The sequence below is a fragment of the Pinus tabuliformis genome, chromosome 2_2, assembly GCF_031772625.1.
Source record: "Pinus tabuliformis cultivar Carrire ecotype Pingquan chromosome 2_2, CPIR1, whole genome shotgun sequence".
Classification (NCBI taxonomy): domain Eukaryota; kingdom Viridiplantae; phylum Streptophyta; class Pinopsida; order Pinales; family Pinaceae; genus Pinus; species Pinus tabuliformis.
In genome coordinates, this window is record NC_142300.1 from 635,689,983 (window position 1) to 635,709,438 (window position 19,456).

Here is a 19,456-nt window from a genome sequence, read left to right on the forward strand (position 1 = left end):
CTTCTGTTCGATGATCAACAAATCATATTTGGAAAATCCTAGTGGTATTGTGCTTTCTAGATCCTGGCATTGTTGTACCCAATTTCTGTCTTTAGCAAGGTAATTGTCACAGTGTAAAACAGATGAACGAGGATGGTTTTTAGAGAACCATCGCCCATACATACAACCTTCAAAGGCAATTACTTAATTCCATTGCAAGAGGCCCAAAATACAACATCTAAGAATAGGATTTTATCAATCCAAGACTGTAGAGAAAACGCTCTGACTTTGATTTGAAGAGATCACCAAGGGAGAATCGGATGGCAGGTTCCCTTGGAGGAGATTTTGTATGCATACAGTCGTCTTTTACTTGCAAGATTGTTAGTCCAATTTCTTGGCGAACAACTTCTACTGTCTTGGCATCAACGAGGTTTCCAGCTGTATCAGTCACATAGAACACATCAGCTACCTTATCACCCCGCGTTGACACCTCTGCTTTTGTAACTGACATCCCATTTTCTCTAAATATGTGAGTCACCTCCGACAGAAGCCCAACACGGTCATTGGTGCAGAGTTCCAGTCGCATACCCTGAATTCATAAAATATCATCAACAAAACTCACACTAAGCTGACTAAAATTTAAAAAGGATCAAATTTGAATGCACTGGGAATCCCAAGTCTTAGGGTTTTGAATAAATTTCCACCATGGATTCGATCCTTGGACTCATACCTCTGATTTTCTTTGTCTAATGGCAGCCTACTGGTTTTCCAAACAAAGGCACTACACAAGGGTTTGTTGCCAACCTCTGCAATACAACGCATGGATGATTCAGAGGGATATTGCATGGATGATTCAGAGGGATCCAGAGCGGCGTGGAGGGATCCACGGGAGGCAAGTCCTGACGCCCGCCTGGAGAACACCATTGGAGAAACCCTACCTCTGGAATAGCGATTGGCAACCCGCGCTCTTCATTACCTGGATCGCCTCAGTGACTGTTTTGATCGACGGTTCCAGTGTTTGTAATCGTCTAACATCTAATCGTACGGTGTCAAAGGAGGACACGTAGGCAAAAATGGGGATGGATTTCAGAGGTAAACGCCTTACGGCGTAAAGATAATATATTTAAATTAATCATTTTTACTTTTATGAAAGTTGAATATAATTTACAATAAAAAAATTATGAAAATATATAAATAATAAATAAATAAGTAAACAAAGAAAGTTGTGAGACAGACACTTCATAAAGATCCTTCCCATGGAAATTCCCCTTTTTATAAAAATGCAATAATTTTATCAAATAGGGAGCTAAATGCTTTAAATATGGATCACATATTTGGAGAGGATTTATGACGACTAGACGATGGATAATAGGAAACATTCACTAGTTCATTGGTTCAGTAGGATGACTAAGATTGGTAGAGATCCGGGAGAATATAATCTCTAGATGAGATCATAAAACAACTTCATGATAAAGGTATTATTCATATTTTACGTATACAGAAGGGGTGGGATTCTCTGCAACTATATCGCATTTGGATGGGCACGACAGAATTTGGTATAAATGGTGACTTCTCCGACATATCTACCAATTGACATTAGTAGGTATGTATTTCATTGAAGCAAATCAACATTGCCACGAAATACCTGAAGTATCATCATCGCGGTTACTTCATAAAAAGTGCCAAACATAATACAAAGAACAATAGCACAAACAAGCACCACACACATTTGTAATAAACTTTTATTATTATGGGCTGATAAAGAAACAGAGGATACAGAGCTATACAGAGGCCAACCCCCAGTCAAGTCGATCACAAACAATGAACTATGATCATCCAGAGGCCAACTCCATTGAATTTGCTATACAATTATTTACATATTTTACATCATCAATACAACGGTATAAGAAGTGCAAGTGATAAGAAGTGCCAGTGGATTCAAATGATTTAAGAAAGAAGGGGGAAGCACTGTATTAGCTGATCCAGCGAAAACATACCACTGACCAGGAATCTCTAAACAGAAAGGTGGGGTGCAGTTCCTATTCGATGTAGGAAAGCAAAAAATACCAGAAATTGCCCCAAATTGTCATCTCGTGCTGTACCAATCTCCTACCAAATCACACACCTTTCAAATTCAGATGTTCAGCAAGAAGTCCAGAATCCGACGCCTTCTCCTTCAGTCTGCCCAATTCTTGCAGATAGACTTGGGATCGTGACTTCTACTTTTCAAAGGAAACCTCCAGTGGCTAAAAGGAGTATTTTACTTCCTACAAGGCCAAGAAGTGCTAAGAATCTATGTCAAGCACTAGAATCTATGTTAACACTGTGATTCATCAATGGTCTTTACCTGTGTAGTTTGGAGAGTTGTCATTTTGTAGAACAAAGACTATTTATCAGCTTGTAATTTGTACAACTTGTATAAGCAATTCTAGATTAGGTGGATTTAGTTCCTTTCTCCTACCACCACTGTAATTAGTGCTATCTTCTTTCAGATCTACCAATTTTGCACACTTCTCTATGATGAGGTCAATTTCGCAATTCCTGGGTCATCAAATGACAGGGCCATGTTCGGCCAGTGTGGTGAATAGTTCTCCATTGCTGGTCTTCTGTTCGATGATCAACAAATCATATTTGGAAAATCCCAGTGGTATTGTGCTTTCTAGATCCTGGCATTGTTGTACCCAATTTATGTCTTTAGCAAGGTAATTGTCACAGTGTAAAACAGATGAACGAGGATGGTTTTTAGAGAAACATACAACCTTCAAAGGCAATTACTTAATTCCATTGCAAGAGGCCCAAAATACAACATCTAAGAATAGGATTTTATCAATCCAAGACTGTAGAGAAAACGCTCTGACTTTGATTTGAAGAGATCACCAAGGGAGAATCGGATGGCAGGTTCCCTTGGAGGAGATTTTGCATGCATACAGTCGTCTTTTACTTGCAAGATTGTTAGTCCAATTTCTTGGCGAACAACTTCTACTGTCTTGGCATCACCGGGGTTTCCAGCTGTATCAGTCACATAGAACACATCAGCTACCTTATCACCCCGCGTTGACACCTCTGCTTTTGTAACTGACATCCCATTTTCTCTAAATATGTGAGTCACCTCCGACAGAAGCCCAACACGGTCATTGGTGCAGAGTTCCAGTCGCATACCCTGAATTCATAAAATATCATCAACAAAACTCACACTAAGCTGACTAAAATTTAAAAAGGATCAAATTTGAATGCACTGGGAATCCCAAGTCTTAGGGATTTGAATAAATTTCCACCATGGATTCGATCCTTGGACTCATACCTCTGATTTTCTTTGTCTAATGGCAGCCTACTAGTTTTCCAAACAAAGGCACTACGCAAGGGTTTGTTGCCAACCTCTGCAATACAACGCATGGATGATTCAGAGGGATATTGCATGGATGATTGAGAGGGATCCAGAGCGGCGTGGAGGGATCCAGGGGAGGCAAGTCCTGACGCCCGCCTGGAGAACACCATTGGAGAAACCCTACCTCTGGAATGGCGATTGGCACCCCGCGCTCTTCATTACCTGGATCGCCTCGGTGACTGTTTTGATCGACGGTTCTAGTGTTTGTAATCGTCTAACATCTAATTGTACGGCGTCAAAGGAGGACACGTAGGCAAAAATGGGGATGGATTTCAGAGGGAAACGCCTTACGGCGTAAAGATAATATATTTAAATTAATCATTTTTACTTTTATGAAATTCGAATATAATTTACAATAAAAAAATTATGAAAATATATAAATAATAAATAAATAAGTAAACAAAGAAAGTTGTGAGACGGACACTTCATAAAGATCCTTCCCATGGAAATTCCCCTTTTTATAAAAATGCAATAATTTTATCAAATAGGGAGCTAAATGCTTTAAATATGGATCACATATTTGGAGAGGATTTATGACGACTAGACGATGGATAATAGGAAACATTCACTAGTTCATTGGTTCAGTAGGATGACTAAGATTGGTAGAGATCCGGGAGAATATAATCTCTAGATGAGATCATAAAACAACTTCATGATAAAGGTATTATTCATATTTTACGTATACAGAAGGGGTGGGATTCTCTGCAACTATATCGCATTTGGATGGGCACGACAGACTTTGGTATAAATGATGACTTCTCCGACATATCTACCAATTGACATTAGCAGGTATGTATTTCATTGAATCGTGATGATGATCATTATGGTGATTTACTCCTGGAACATATCATTCTTAAAGTTATATACGATTTCATTTCTTCCTCTCTTGGTGAGCAGCAAGATAAGCGTTGGTTTTGTAGGGTTTGAACTTTTAATATTCCAAACAAGATTATGCTTTGTGGATTGTTTGTATGGAGGAACTAGGTCCTCACCTGGAACAGCAGCTTATGCACGCGAGGGTTTCAGGGCCCTGGGAGGTGCAACGTATGCCATAAATCGAATGTGTATGTTATGAATTTATCCATTCGGTCTCATTTCTATGTTGCTACCTCGATATATGTTTTACAGAGACTCCAGATCAATGCAAGCTGGTGTTACTCATCTATAGAGGCATGTTTTGTTAGATATTCTACAATTTTAACAATGATTCTGCATGCGGAATAAACTCAAAGAATCATTAAACCTTATTGCCCAGGGATACGAGTTACCTCCAGCCATTGGTGATGTATTGATGCAGGCCACAGTCCACAAGCTTCTCCTTCAGCACTCCAGCTTCTGTCCAAGCAAAAGAACACAAAATTCTGAAGGCACTTCCGAGCTCTGCTATCTCAGCTAGATGGTGTAGAACTGAAGGGGGTTGAGATAGGAGCTTGGGGACCAACAGATAAACATATAGCTAAGCTTCCATCAAGCTTCTAAATGCTATGTGTTAGAAAAACCACAAATCAAGGTAGAGATGAGATCAAAGTAATGGACCACTTTAGTAGCTCCCAATTATTAATTTAGTAATTGCAGTTGATTTTCTTAACTTAAGGAAACTACTGCAGTTGGTTTCCATAAGTTAAGAAAAGTTGCAACTCCATAAATCAAGGTAGCTTTTGTGTTAAATTAATGGAGCTTAACATTCTCCCACTTGGTCCATACTTCCAAACTTAATGTCTCAACTTAAAAACCATTGATAATCTGTATTAAGTAATAGATACATGAATCATGGCGATAAGTCCTCTAAGGACGAGTATTACCTTCCATGTATTACTATGCATTTATTCTTATTATAATTTATGTGGCAACAATTTCTTAATGAATAAACCCTATGTTTATTCTCGGTCCTTCTTAAATGAATTTTCTCAAATCAACTTAAGGTGCACATAATATGAGAAAAAACATCACAATAATTAAGAATTTCATTAACATTGTCCATACAATGAAAAAACTGCATAATGGAACCAAGTCCCATATTCAATACATGATCCTTGAAATTAACTGTGGCATGCCCTTAATCAAAGGATCATTGATCATTAACTCAGTGCTGACGTGCTCAATGACCACTTTATTTTCTTTAACACGTTCCCTTATAGCTAAAAACTTAATGTCGATGTGTTTATTTCGACTCCCACTTTTTTAGCCATAAAACCAGCAGCTGAATTATCAAAATATATTCTCAATGGCTTAGATATAGAATCCATAATTCTAAGCCTAGAAATGAAATTCTTAAGCCATACACCATGTAAAGCAGCCTCAAATAGGATATACATAAGCATGTAGTCTTTGGTCCCTTGAAGGTACCTCATTACTTTCTTTGCAACTCTCCAGTGGTCTAAACCTGGATCACTCTGACATCGTCCCAACATTCCTACATTAGGCTTCCGACAGCAGAAGCATATGGAATGTTCTTCATTTGTTCCCTTTCAAAGTCGTTCTTCGGGCATTGGTTCAAATTGAACCTATCACCCTTCACAATGGGAGCTACACTTGGTGAACAATCCTTCATCCGAAATCTCTCTAAAATTTTATTAATATAGGTTTCCTGGGACAGACCCAAAATGCCTCGAAATCTGTCTCTATGGATCTTAATGCCAATGACATAAGATGCCTCACCTATATCCTTCATATCAAAACTTTTAGAGAGGAATCGTCTCACCTCATGTAGCAAACCCTTATCATTGGTTGCTAGCAAAAGGTCATCCACATATAAAACAAGAAAACAAATTTTACTCCCACTAACCTTCAGGTATATACATTGATCCATAATGTTTTCTACAAAACCAAAAGAAGAAATTACACTATGGAATTTCAAATACCATTGGCGGGATGCTTGTTTTAAACCATATAATGACTTCTTGAGCTTGCAAACCAATTGCTCACCATGACTAGAGGGGAATCAATGAAGATGTGTTATTAATGAAGAAGTGTTAATAACCATCATCTTTTAGTGCCAGTGTGAACATGCATTGAATCATATGTGACATTGTTTTGTAAATTAATGCAGTAAAGACCATTAGACAAAATACCATTCCCAACATAATCAGATTTATAGAATAGACTGAAAGATTTTTCTGAAAATTTTAAGGAATATCCAAAAGGTACAAGCCTTGAAACTGAGATCAAGTTTCTTGAAAACTTGGAACATAAAAGGTCTTTTCTAACTCCAAAACAAAACCACTACTCAAAGTTAAATAACATGTTCCTATAGCTTCCACATGCGAGCCCATCTTGTTTCCTGATAAGATGCTTTGCTCACTTCCCACCGGCTTCCTTTGGTTTTGCAAACCTTTGCAAGGAATTCGAAATGTGAATTGTTGATCCAGAATCAATCCACCATGTGTTAATATTAACATTAACCATATCAGATTCACAACAACCAAACGAGATTACTTCCTCAAGTTCGGGAATGTCAGAACAAATTTCAGAGAAATTTGCAGGTTGTACTACTGCATCAAAATAAAAAACACATGCTTATGTTGAGGCTTAATAAACTTTCATGTTCTACCAATGTAAAACATGGTAAAAAGAATTGAATCAAATGACATGAAAATTGCATGTGGGCTAAATTTTCAATTCAAGCGGATTCAATAAAACTTTATGAACTTTCATGTTTTACCAATGTAAAACATGCTAAAGAGAATTCAATCAAATTTCATGAAAATTGCCTGTGGCCTAAATTTTCAATTCAAGCAGATTCAATAAAACTTTATGAACTTTCATGTTTTACCAATGTAAAACATGCTAAAAAGAATTGAATCAAATGACATGAAAATTGCCTGTGGGCTAAATTTTCAATTCAAACAGATTTAATACAACTTTATGATAAAACTTATTAATTCATAACTCCTGTGGGTAGGTTATGAAATTTTATCCTAATTAATCACATAAATATAATAAAAATTCCTGTGGGATAAAATTTATTATATTCAGTGTAATTAATTACAATTTAATGTCTAAATAATCTTTATGTGATCTTGCCAATCAATATATAATTTTATTTAATTAAAGATGTTGTGGCTACTCTCTAATTAATTAAAATCATATGGATCACTAGACATTATTTTGTTGCATAAACAAACCTTAACCAGAGAGAAAAATAATGTTTACTGAAAGGAGTAAGTCAAAATGACATTTTATAAACTCCATAAAACTGTAATAATTCTCCAGCAAAATCAAAAGCAGTCAGCATTGCCGAAAATGACTACAAATTGCTTGTTCAATTTATAAACTAAACCTGGAGTTTATAAACCAACAAAAATAGACCAGCAAACAAGCTATTTTGCTCACAAGATAAATGGAATTAGGAGACGCAGCTAACGAATTCAAGAATCATCATATAAACATATATTAAATAGCATGGCACACGCTAACACACAAATTGTGCAAGTCTTTAAGGCTGCTAACTGCACGAAGCCTTGCTACATAAAGACATCCATTTGAAAATATGGCCAAGTTTACTCTTCCATAAAAATGCTCTATCACCTTAAAAGGTTAAGGAGCACTGGATCTTCAAAAAGTGATATAATTAAAAAAAAAAAAAAAAACTTCATATAACACTTTTAAAGATCTCATGTTTATTTTTATCAAAAGGAAACCTCTTAGGCTATAATCCCAATAAGCGTCCACAATTATAGCTGTACCATAAATCTTACATGAAAGAGCACGTATGCCAAAGCCTCCACGCTCATTGCGTATGGGCTTGCAAAGTTTTGCATTGAACAAAAAAAATCATATAAATTCTTGATCCAGTAAAAAATAAGTGGGATGTTGTCTCCCCTTATGAAATGCTCGCGTTAACCTATCAACAAAATTTAATTCTAATGATCCTATATATGCAATAATTTATTAAGAATTGGAATTATAGCAAATGATTTTGGACGGAAACATCAACATCAACACATGGATGAAAGAGCGGAGCAGTATATAACCCAATAGTTTACTCTCGTCCAGTGGTTCTCAACATATTTTGACCGGGTTTTTCTTTAACATCTCACAAATTGAGTGTGTCAACATAGGTTGGTCTAGGCTCTACTTCACTATCCAGGTCTCAGTGGCATTGCTGGTAAGACCGATTTGAAATATCAAAGCCAAAGTTCCCCGTGTCAAGCAATCATGTTAACTTCGGAACTTGGAATCAAAGGCAAATAATTCCCCACGTAGATTACCCGTCAAACCGAGATTAGCGGTCCTTCCGGCAATCCATTAACACGGGTATCCAGATCAAATGATCCTACATATAATAGCGGTATAAACTTCTTTCATATATTCTTTATACCCCACATTCTATGTTAATTGTTTCGGTACAAATAATCCCGCATATAGATTAGCGGTCCAGGGTATGCTAGCAGAGTTATGTTAACTCGGAAACTCTTATCATTTACCTTAAGACCCTGGGTATTAATGTAATACCAAAAATTAATAAGCCAAGCTATACCCATGTATAGCTCATACAAGAAATTACCATAAAGGGACTTCTGTAGGCTAAACCATAATTCCTTATTGTATTAGGCAACAAAACAATAATGGATTATTTGTAAACTCTCTTTCAGGTATTCTGCTAATCACATTGCAGGACATTTTCAATATTTAATAAAACCAACAGGAAAACGAACAGGAAATAGGGAAAGATGGTTGACAATTACTTGCATAAATAATATTGAAATGAATTCAGAATAAAACAACGACATATTACGCTCTATATTCTTATATTTATAAGAAAATAAAGATTTCCACAACCTAAGACATTCAAGACAGGTTGAGAAACACTTTTCGAGCATACATAATTTTATCAAATATCCAGTGAATTTCCCCTTATCATAAACTCGAAAACAGCGCCATGCATTCGAATATAAATAGCATGCAACTGAAACCAATAGAAGCGGAGATAAATCTAGATTACTAACCAAATCGATGGCAGGAACGGGAAACTACAGTAAAGCGAGCAAGATCCATAGGCTCATCCACGTAACTGAATATTTGGCCTGCCAAGCCCGAGTCCAGACGGTCTAATAGACTTGGGGTATCTTCTTCCGTGGATGAAGCAGAATTCTCTACAATCTCCATGGCCACGAACAAACAGACTTGGAAAACAACCCTTATAACCCCATGGACAATAACGATATGAAAGCCACCAATAAATTCCAACATTGATTATCCAGAGAAGGGGACAAAATCAAAATTATATGAAAAACCCATTCATATAATACACTAATGGCCGCCACCAATAAAATCGAGAAACTGAAAATATAGCAAGCCCTGTCGCTTATTTAATTTAAGATTATGATTTACGACAGCAAGAACGTATCAATTGAGAAATTTAGAAATCTGATTATCTGATGTCATCTAATCATTTGCCAATTTCTACTTGTGTTCTGCTCAGAAGTAATTTACCGATATTTATTATTTACCCAAAACATCACAAGGTCATATGAGCAGGGCTATGGTTTTCTACATACCTCTATGTTAAGGTAAATCTCAGTTTCAATGTAGCAATTTGCTACCTTGCAGATCCATGATCGGATCTATATTAGCATACATGATAAAGCTCTGCGGGAACTAATCTCCGCATATATGAGTCAATGAATCACATGTATCTCTTTCTCTAGCAGGAAGCGGTTTCAAAATCGAAACGCAGACAACCGTAAAATCTAGTCCATACCAAAGTGAAAACTACCCTGTACAATGCTCTGAAGCTAAAAGTAAATAAATCACTGCAGGTTTCAAACTAATCCCTGTATCAAAGTATTCTAATCGCACCAAGGCAGAGATAAATAAAGGCTATGATACCAACTGTTAGATATTCTACAATTTTAACAATGATTCTGCATGCGGAATAAACTCAAAGAATCATTAAACCTTATTGCTCAGGGATACGAGTTACCTCCAGCCATTGGTGATGTATTGATGCAGGCCACAGTCCACAAGCTTCTCCTTCAGCACTCCAGCTTCTGTCCAAGCAAAAGAACACAAAATTCTGAAGGCACTTCCGAGCTCTGTTATCTCAGCTAGATGGTGTAGAACTGAAGGGGGTTGAGATAGGAGCTTGGGGACCAACATATAAACATATAGCTAAGCTTCCATCAAGCTTCTAAATGCTATGTGTTAGAAAAACCACAAATCAAGGTAGAGATGAGATCAAAGTAATGGACCACTTTAGTAGCTCCCAATTATTAATTTAGTAATTGCAGTTGATTTTCTTAACTTAAGGAAACTACTGCAGTTGGTTTCCATAAGTTAAGAAAAGCTGCAACTCCATAAATCAAGGTAGCTTTTGTGTTAAATTAATGGAGCTTAACATGTTTCGGATATTGGTTCGATTTGGGGAAGGAGGACAAATACCTTCAATTTTTGCTATTCTGGGGCCTTTGGAGGGGGCGAAATGCCTTTATCTATGAAGGCATCCCTTATAACATTGGTCATATTGGTTCCAAACATTTTTGGAAACTCAAAGGTGGGTATAGAATGGATCAATAAAGAAACAACTTTCGCCCCTCCCCTCCCCTCCTTGGTCATTGGATGCAAAGGATGAGTAAGATAAAAACCCCATGCCAGAATTCAGAGAGTTCACTCACGCAGTTGCATAAGCATTCGTGCCATAATCCTAGATTTACTTCTCTGAGCCCATTAGACTTGAATGCTATTCTTCGACACAAAAAATTGCAGACTTCTTCATGCATGGCAAATATCAGTGCTAAATGGTGTTCAACATCTTTGTAATTATGATAAATTTCAGGTGATTGAATTACGATATAACTTTCAGGCAATTTAATTTGATTTGCAGATTCCAAAACATTTTAGTAATCAAATTTCCTTAATATTCTGCAAGCTTGAATTTCATTACGTGTGCTCTTAACAACGCTCAGCAGACTTTGCTAGTTTCGATCAGAAGATTGCACCCTCACATTTCTTTGAAGGATCTGGATGAAATGGCATGTTTATTATTATTACTGGCAATGCAGTATCTATGGCGATCTGGCCTCTTCTGTGAATTCTACTCGTTTACTGGCATTCCATTTTAGTTTCTCTTTGAACCATCTCAGCTCTATGGTTGTTTCCCATCGATAAAGAAAATCCATGGCTTAAGGAGATTCTCATGACAGAGAAAAGAAATGAAAGCGCGAAGTCATACTTGACATACAGAAAATTAAGAAACCATGAAAGAAAAGAATTAAAGGAATCAGAACCATTATATAAATTGCCATTGTTCCATTACAGTTCAAGCAAAATGTGGCTTCTTGATAGAGGAACATAACATGCTGCATTCATAGACATTTAATTGCTTGCTTCCTGGACATGATTTCTCATGGATACCACTGTACTCAATTTGCAAAGGCAAAATACATCACAAATACACAGACAACAACTAAAATAAAAGAATCTTTAGCTCCTTATTGACCTACTACTACTCATGATGATCACCAGTGCTGCTGTTTCTGTAAAACCCCATCTGATCCTTTGATCTCATCAAGAGGGACCGAAGAATCTCGCTGTTGTCGCTGGAAGCCCACTCCATCGGATCCACAGAGCTTATGACTGGCCGAAGAATCTCATGCATGACTATCCATCTGTTGCTGAAAACATCCGCAATCTTTATACCCACATAATTGACAGAGAAGGGTTTGCTGTAGCTCACAACCAGCGATTGCCCGTGGAGGAGAGTCTTCAGTCTTGTGCCCGCCGGAAGCTGTACCAGATCTGCCAAAGGCAGCCTCATGTTGGGAACCACATGGTACCTCACATTGTTCGAAAATTCTTGGCCTTCGCTTGAGAAAACAGAATCGTCGCTGAGAGTAAAGATGGTGAGGTTTTGCAGGCGCAGAAGCTCAGGGGACTTGATGCGCATGGCCAAGGCGAGGATGCTGTAACCGCGATCTCTAAGACTGAGCGCTGCATCTTGCAGCATGAAGGGCGTTATGACATCTTGGCGGCCACCTCGGTGAGAATTACCTGTGACGACGAGGCTGCAGTGGGCAGCAATGGCTTCCAGGTTTGTTCCGTTGGGCAGCTTTTACATATCGGCGTAGGTGAAGAGGCCCTTGGCGATGTGATGTGGTGGGAGAAGGCCCAACATTGAGTGACAACTATCTTAAGGATGGAAGACGATCTAATGGCTGGAGTTTATTCCATCGTCTAACAATCGATCTAAGGGCCCATAACGAGACAGCGCGGCATGGAGGGGAGTTCCTCTCAGAGGGAACGCCTTACAGCGTAATTATTATACCGTTATTCAGAGCAATTTTATTTTTTTAACTAATATTTATTGTTATTATCAAAATTTACACATCATTTATCATATATAATTATTTTTTTAAAACATTAATTTAATAGTTGTATTTAAAAATTGTCTTTTTATAAAATTGTAGTTTAACGAAACTACTTTTTTACCTTCAAAATTATGGAAAGTCTGGCAATATTTTTTTGTAAATCCATGTTACACTTGTCAAACTTCAATATTTTGGGTGCCCTAGAGGTTTTTGATAGTGCTGAACCCATTTACACCGTGAAAAACATGATTCAAACACTTGTACTACAAGATTTCTTAAATTTTTTCGCCTAAATTCCCACCACGCCTAAATTCCCACCACTTTTAAGGCAATTCCTCTTTCTCGCCACACACACACACACACACACAGATATATATATATATATATATATATATATATATATATATATATATATTCTCTCAATTAAACTCTCTTATTAGTCTATTCCATTTTCAAGCAAACTATAAATAATATATTTTTGATTTCCAATAAATGATTGTCGTAACTCTCAAAATTGGAAAAGTAAGTTGTCATACAATATTAATACAATTTTAAAATAATAAAGAATTTAATATACAATTTTGATTTTTCAAGGATAATAAGGAGTTTTAATAAAGAGTTTTGATTTTTTTTTTATATAATACAAGTTTGATTTTTCCATAATTTTTTATTTCTGTGTTTTTCTTTTTTAGGAAAGAAACAACCAACAACTTTATAGAGTTTTTATTTTTCCATAATTTATAATAAAGAGTTTTGGGTTTTTTAATTGATTATGTCTCCAAATTTTTTCATAAAAATAAATTTCAGTGTTTATTATATGTTTTAACATGCTTATGTCACACTTGCTAACTCTAGTCATATTAGACTATTCAATTAAGTATATTCCGTTTATATGTATTAATCTAGTCAAGTACAACACACATATGCTCACATGCACATGCACATGCTTGAATCTTAATGTGTAATTATTAATCCACTTGACATCTTCTTTCATTATTTATATATATTTTTAGCTTATTTAGATTTTATTTAGCATAGTTGTGTTCTGTTAAATTAATTTCATGTTTAAAAAAAAATCATTTATTGAAATTATAATAAATATTAAATTAATTAAATTATTTGTTTGTAAATAGTGTGTCAGACCACGCAGTAACTCCTCAAAACAATTCATTGATTTCATTTAAGTTGGTGTTTATTATATACATGAAGGGAGAGACTGTTCATTTCATCTCCTGGTGACTATTCATATTCTCTATTATTTATTTACATCATTTTCAGTTATTCACCCAATCCTGAAGATTATGTGTCAACATTCCCCCCCCTTAATCTGAAGGGATGTTTGTGAGTCTAAACATCGTTCTGAATCTTTCAAGCTTTTCTCTTCCAAGCGCTTTGGTGAAGATGTCTGCAATTTGCTCGTTCGTGGAACAATGGCGGAGATGGATTGTTTTGGCTGTAACATGATGTCGAATCAGATGATATTTAGTATTGATGTGCTTCGTTCGATCATGGAACTTTGGGTTCTTGGTCAACTTTATTGCAGAGGTATTGTCAATCATGAGTGAAGTTGATTGTACTTGTTTTACCTGCAAATCTTCAAGAATTTTCCTGAGCCACACAATTTATTTTGTTGCCTCAGCTGCTACCACGTATTCTGCTTCTGTTGTGGAATCCGTTGGAACTGATTGTTTGTGTGATCTCCAAGAGACAGCTCCTAATCCAAGACTCATATCATATCCTGAAATAGATACCCCAGTTTCTTTGTCTCCATCGAAGTCTGAATCAGAGTATCCAATCAAGCTGAAGTTGTCCACCTGTGTATACTTGATTCCAAAGTCTTGAGTTCCCTTCAAGTACCTTAGAACTCTTTTTGAAGCAAACCAATGTCCCTCACAAGGCTTTTGTATAAACCTGGAGAGGATTCCAACAACAAACAAAATGTCTGGTCTGGTAGTAGTTAGGTAGTTGAGACTTCCTACAAGCTGTCTATACTTTGTTGCATCCTCAAATTCTTTTCCTTCAATAGATGTGAGCTTTAAGTTTTGTTCCATTGGAGTAGTAAGAGGATTGCATTCTGTCATGCCAAACTTGTTCAACAGATCTCCAATGTACTTCTTTTGAGAAAGAAATATGGACTTCGGATGTTGAGTTACTTCAATACCAAGATAGTAATGAACATAACCCAAATCAGTCATTTCAAAACTTTTCCCCGATTCCTTCTTTATGGATGTAATATAGGTTTCATTGTTCCTTGTCATCAAAAGATCATCTACATATACCACAAGATATACAACTGTTTTTCCAACTTTCTTGACAAATAAAGTTGCATCATCAAGATCATAATGTTCGAAATTGAGTTTCAGAAAATGCTTAGTTAGTTTTTCATACCAGGCTCGCGGTGCTTGTTTGAGGTCATACAAGGATTTCACAAGTTTACATACTTTGTGTTCATGTCCTTTCACAACAAATTCTTCAGGCTGGGACATAAAAACATTCTCTTTTAGATCTCCATTCAAGAAAGTAGTTTTTATATCCATTTGATGGACTTTCCAACCATTCTGAGCTGCTAGGGCAAAGAGTGTCCGGATGGTAGCCCATTTTGTTGTGGGGGCAAAAGTCTCCTCATAATCGACCCCTTCCTTCTGTGCAAAACCTTTTGCCACAAGCCTGGCTTTGTGCTTGTCAAGTGAGCCATCAGCTTTATACTTGTTCTTGTAGACGCATTTGCAGCCCATTGGTTTGGTTCCTAATGGAGGATCAACCAGCTTCCAAGTGCCATTCTTTATGAGGGCATCATACTCCTTTTGCATCGCTTCTTTCCATTCATCATGAGAAGAAGCTTCTTTGAAGGAAGTTGGTTCAAAATTTATAGACAAATTCAATTCACAATCATAAGAAACATCCATATCAATAGGTGAATTACAGTCATCTACGTCACCTTCATTTTGCCGGTTTGAATTTCTAGTTCTTGTCTTGCCAACCTCATCAGGATGAACACTTTCAAGTGTCTTTATCAGCCACTTTGGAGGACCTTTCTCAGATGGTCCAGGCTGCTCTGTTGATTGAGTTGAGACTGAATCAAGATTGAGTCTCCCAATTCTATCAATCACATCACTTAAAGCATCATCCGTTGTTGGATTTTCATGCGGGGGAGAGAGTTCTTCAGAAGAAGATTCCACATGGTGATCTAGTATAGGAATCCCCCCCTTCAAGATGTGGAATTTGATTATCAAATTCTTGAAATGATTTTGCATTTGCGAATCTATTCAAGCGATCAAGTTGCCACTCAACAACATTGTCAGTTTTGGATGATTCAAGAAAAATTACATCTCTAGATACGACAAACTTTTTATTGATTTCATTATAGAGACAATATGCTTTGGAGGTGTTTGAATACCCCAGGGAGATACACTTACGAATTCTTGCACCAAGTTTGTTTCTATGTACCTTTAGTATCAAAGCATAACAGGTGGAACCAAAGACCCTGAGATGCTTTACCGAAGGAACGTGCCCATACCACATTTCATATGGAGTCTTGTTTCTAATAGCATTAGATGAACATCTATTCTTTATATATGCAGCACATAGAAAAACATCAGCCCAAAACATTATTTTTACATTTTTGAAGAAGAGCATGGAGCGTACCATATTTAAGATTGTCCTATTCATTCTTTTAGCTACACCATTCTGTTGGGGATTATAAGGCACAATTGTTTGATGTTTGATCCCATGTTGGCGAAGATAGTTTTCAAATTCATTTGAAGTGTATTCTTTTCCATTATCAGTGTGAATAGAGCCAATATGAGATTGTGCATAATTTTCAATCAATTTATGAAAGTTCTTGAATGTTTGAAAAGCATCAGATTTGTTTTTCAATAAATAAACCCAACACAATCTGGTGTAGTCATCAATAAATGTCATCATATATTTATTTCCATTTGCAGAAGGAACAGGCATTGGACCACATAAATCTGAATGAATGAGTTCAAGTTTTCTATGTGCTCTTGGATGTGAATCATGAAAAAACTGTTTACTATGCTTTCTTAGAACACAAGCATCACATTGCTTAAGTTTCATAGGAATTGTAGGCAAACCAGCAGCACCATTTTTCTTCAACAAGCGAACATTGTCATAGTTCAAATGTCCAAATCTAGCATGCCATAATAAACTTGATGGAAGTGTACCTTCTTCATAATGAGAATTGTATGAGAAATGTTGTGCATGAGTAAAGGTACCTTACAACTTGAGAAGCCTTTCTTCTTCTATTCTCCTCATGACAAGTGAGTGGTTAGATGCTTTTCTCACCTCAAGCTTGCCATCAAACATATGAATGGAGTGACCTTGCTGACGGATGTGGACCAAGGACAACAATTTTCTCTTCAGCTGTGGGAGATATAGAACATGATGCAGAAGAAAGTCTCGAAGACTAGGCAATTTGAGCTTGATTGTGCCAAACCCTGATGGTTTGATTTTTGATTGGTCTGCAAAATATACTGCTCCATCAACATTGTCAGTAAATTCTTCAAAAAAATATTTTCTATAAGTCATGTGGCAAGTTGCTCCTAAATCAAGCAACCAATCATTTTTCCAAGAAGCAAGTGAAGCATTAAATAAATCTTCATTTACTCCAATATTACATTGTGCCACAACATAGTGAGCGGATTCAGGTGCTTTACCTTTGTCTGTGTCATTAGTTTTACCTTTGGGTTGGTTTCTTTGCTGCTCAATTTTGTCCCAAGGTATCCTGCATGTAGAGGCATCATGTGATCCATTTCTTTTGCAGCGTATGCAATGCAAATCTGACTTTTCTTTTTGAAAGTGTCTGCCCCCCTGCCTCTGAAATATCTTCCTCTGGAAGAATCTTGGGCAAGATTCTTTTCGTTATGAGCGAGGCACACAACTTCTTCAAAAGAAGATATGATTGAATGCATTGAAAAATCTGAGTGCTGTAAAAATACTCGTGGTAGCAAAAATGTGCTTTTGTGGAGAAAACTTCTGCTGCTAAAAAAAATTGATTCTGATATATGATATATGGAGAGAGAGGTATGCCGAATAATTTATCTTCAAAGCTATCTCAATCCAAATTCACAAAAAATATCAAAGATATATGTGAACAAATTATTTTCATCTTCATGGCATCTTCGCAATTATTGTCTATGTTGTCAAAGGAATCTATAGAAAACTACTTAAACTTGTATAAACAATTCCACAAATGAATCAACTGTTATAGTAATGCACCAAATTAGTCAGTCTACAAAAGTCAATTGAAAGTCTTCTGCATAACCTTAACTTCTCCGAAATACCACAGCATTAACCAACCCAACAACATGAAGCAAATCAAAGTCTGGTTTTAGAATCGAAGATGTAGAGAGAACATCTACATATGTAGAGATGATTAGGTGTCAACATAGTGGATGACTATAGAGTTACTAATTTTTTTCAATAAAAAAGTTATTTCAATTTATTTATTTCTATTAATCATCTTTATCAACATTTTAAATCAAATTTACTTAAACTATTTTTTTAAAATTTAGAATCAAATCTCACTAACAAGAATTTATAAAAAAATACAATAATTACGGCAACACACCCATATAAATATATGACAAAAATAAATATAAAATGTCATACTAAAACCCATTATTAAAAAAGGGGTGAGAGTGCCCAATTTATCCCTTGGCTGAGGATCATAGATCCGCTAAACCTGACACTACGCGTTGTTAATTTAGAAAAAATAAACAGTAACGAAATGGCATCTCCTGTTGAAGCAAACGTTAGTGTGAATTGGGAATTATTCAATTTCAATGCGGCAATTTTCATATTATTTAGGTCCTCTTTTTTTTCTTTTTCCTTCTAAAGTAATTATAATTTCTTAAATGTAATTATTTTTTTTCTATATAGGGAGGTTATTAGTGTTTTTGGTAGTTTTTTTTTCTGGCAATGGAGGCTGTGAACATTGATAATCAAATGGATTATATTAGAACACATCCACATATACTCTCAGAGGATGATGTTTGGAAGTGGATAGGCCGATTTCGACGTGTCATCAGTGTTAAAATCATTCGCTGGAGACAAATGCCTTGGATTGGATTGGTGGACAGTTAAAAATTTTAACAACTTCCTGGATCTCATAGGCATTGATTAATTTGAACTTCCTGGATATCATGGGCATTGATTCGCTGAACTTAGTTGAGACATCAAGGCATGGTGGTAAAGTCTCGGGTGCAGTTAATGCAACCTTTATTTCACTTACCCCTCATTCTTCGTGCCCTTCCTCTTTCCAGGACTAGGGGAGAGATTCCTATTCTTGTGCAGGGACCAGTAGTTGATATAATACTGGTCCCACCAAACCACCAGTGATTAAGACTTTTGAAACCAATATTTAAACAGAAATAAATAACATTATGTTTAAATAAGTTTTAAATTATGTCCAAAAATCACCCATATATTGACTGGGCCCACAACTGTCCATAAATAGTATTTAACTATTTAATATTGCAAAACATATTGACCCAAGTAGAAAACAGCTAGAGCCATAAAGGCTTCCAAACTGGTCTATTCCAGAAGTACAAAACAGCAGTCACTTCAACCCCCACTCATCAGAACTGCAACTTTGCATCCCAAATAAATATGCCTACCTGCACATAACAAAAGGAATGTATGTCAGCCATAACTGCTGTGTTGTTCAACAACTAAACACCCTATGTTCAATAAATGACACCCAACCCAACAACAATTAAATCCAATTTGTTCAATAAATGACACCCAACCCAATAACAATTAA

The 19,456-nt window shown here is 36.3% G+C and overlaps 1 protein-coding gene across 1 annotated transcript; it reads right to left on the reverse strand.

Moving 5' to 3' along the window:
• Positions 1 to 217: 217 nt before the first annotated feature.
• On the reverse strand, positions 218 to 9,472 carry LOC149194234 (ACT domain-containing protein ACR4-like). The gene is made up of 3 exons (XM_089407591.1): positions 9,341 to 9,472; positions 2,921 to 3,139; positions 218 to 568 (listed from the first exon to the last, which is right to left on the reverse strand). The coding sequence occupies exons 1-3, from the start codon at positions 9,470 to 9,472 to the stop codon at positions 218 to 220; spliced, it is 702 nt and encodes a 233-aa protein (XP_089263717.1).
• Positions 9,473 to 19,456: the final 9,984 nt, after the last annotated feature.

What these genes read in the sequence shown, in the direction of transcription:
- LOC149194234 (XM_089407591.1), bottom strand. Translation starts at nt 9,472, where the DNA reads ATGGAGATTGTAGAGAATTCTGCTTCATCCACGGAAGAAGATACCCCA. An exon ending in TGGATCTTGCTCGCTTTACT is followed by an intron (nt 3,140 to 9,340) that starts GTAGTTTCCCGT and finishes TTATGAATTCAG; the next exon opens with GGTATGCGACTGGAACTCTG. An exon ending in TTGGACTAACAATCTTGCAA is followed by an intron (nt 569 to 2,920) that starts GTAAAAGACGAC and finishes TTATGAATTCAG; the next exon opens with GGTATGCGACTGGAACTCTG.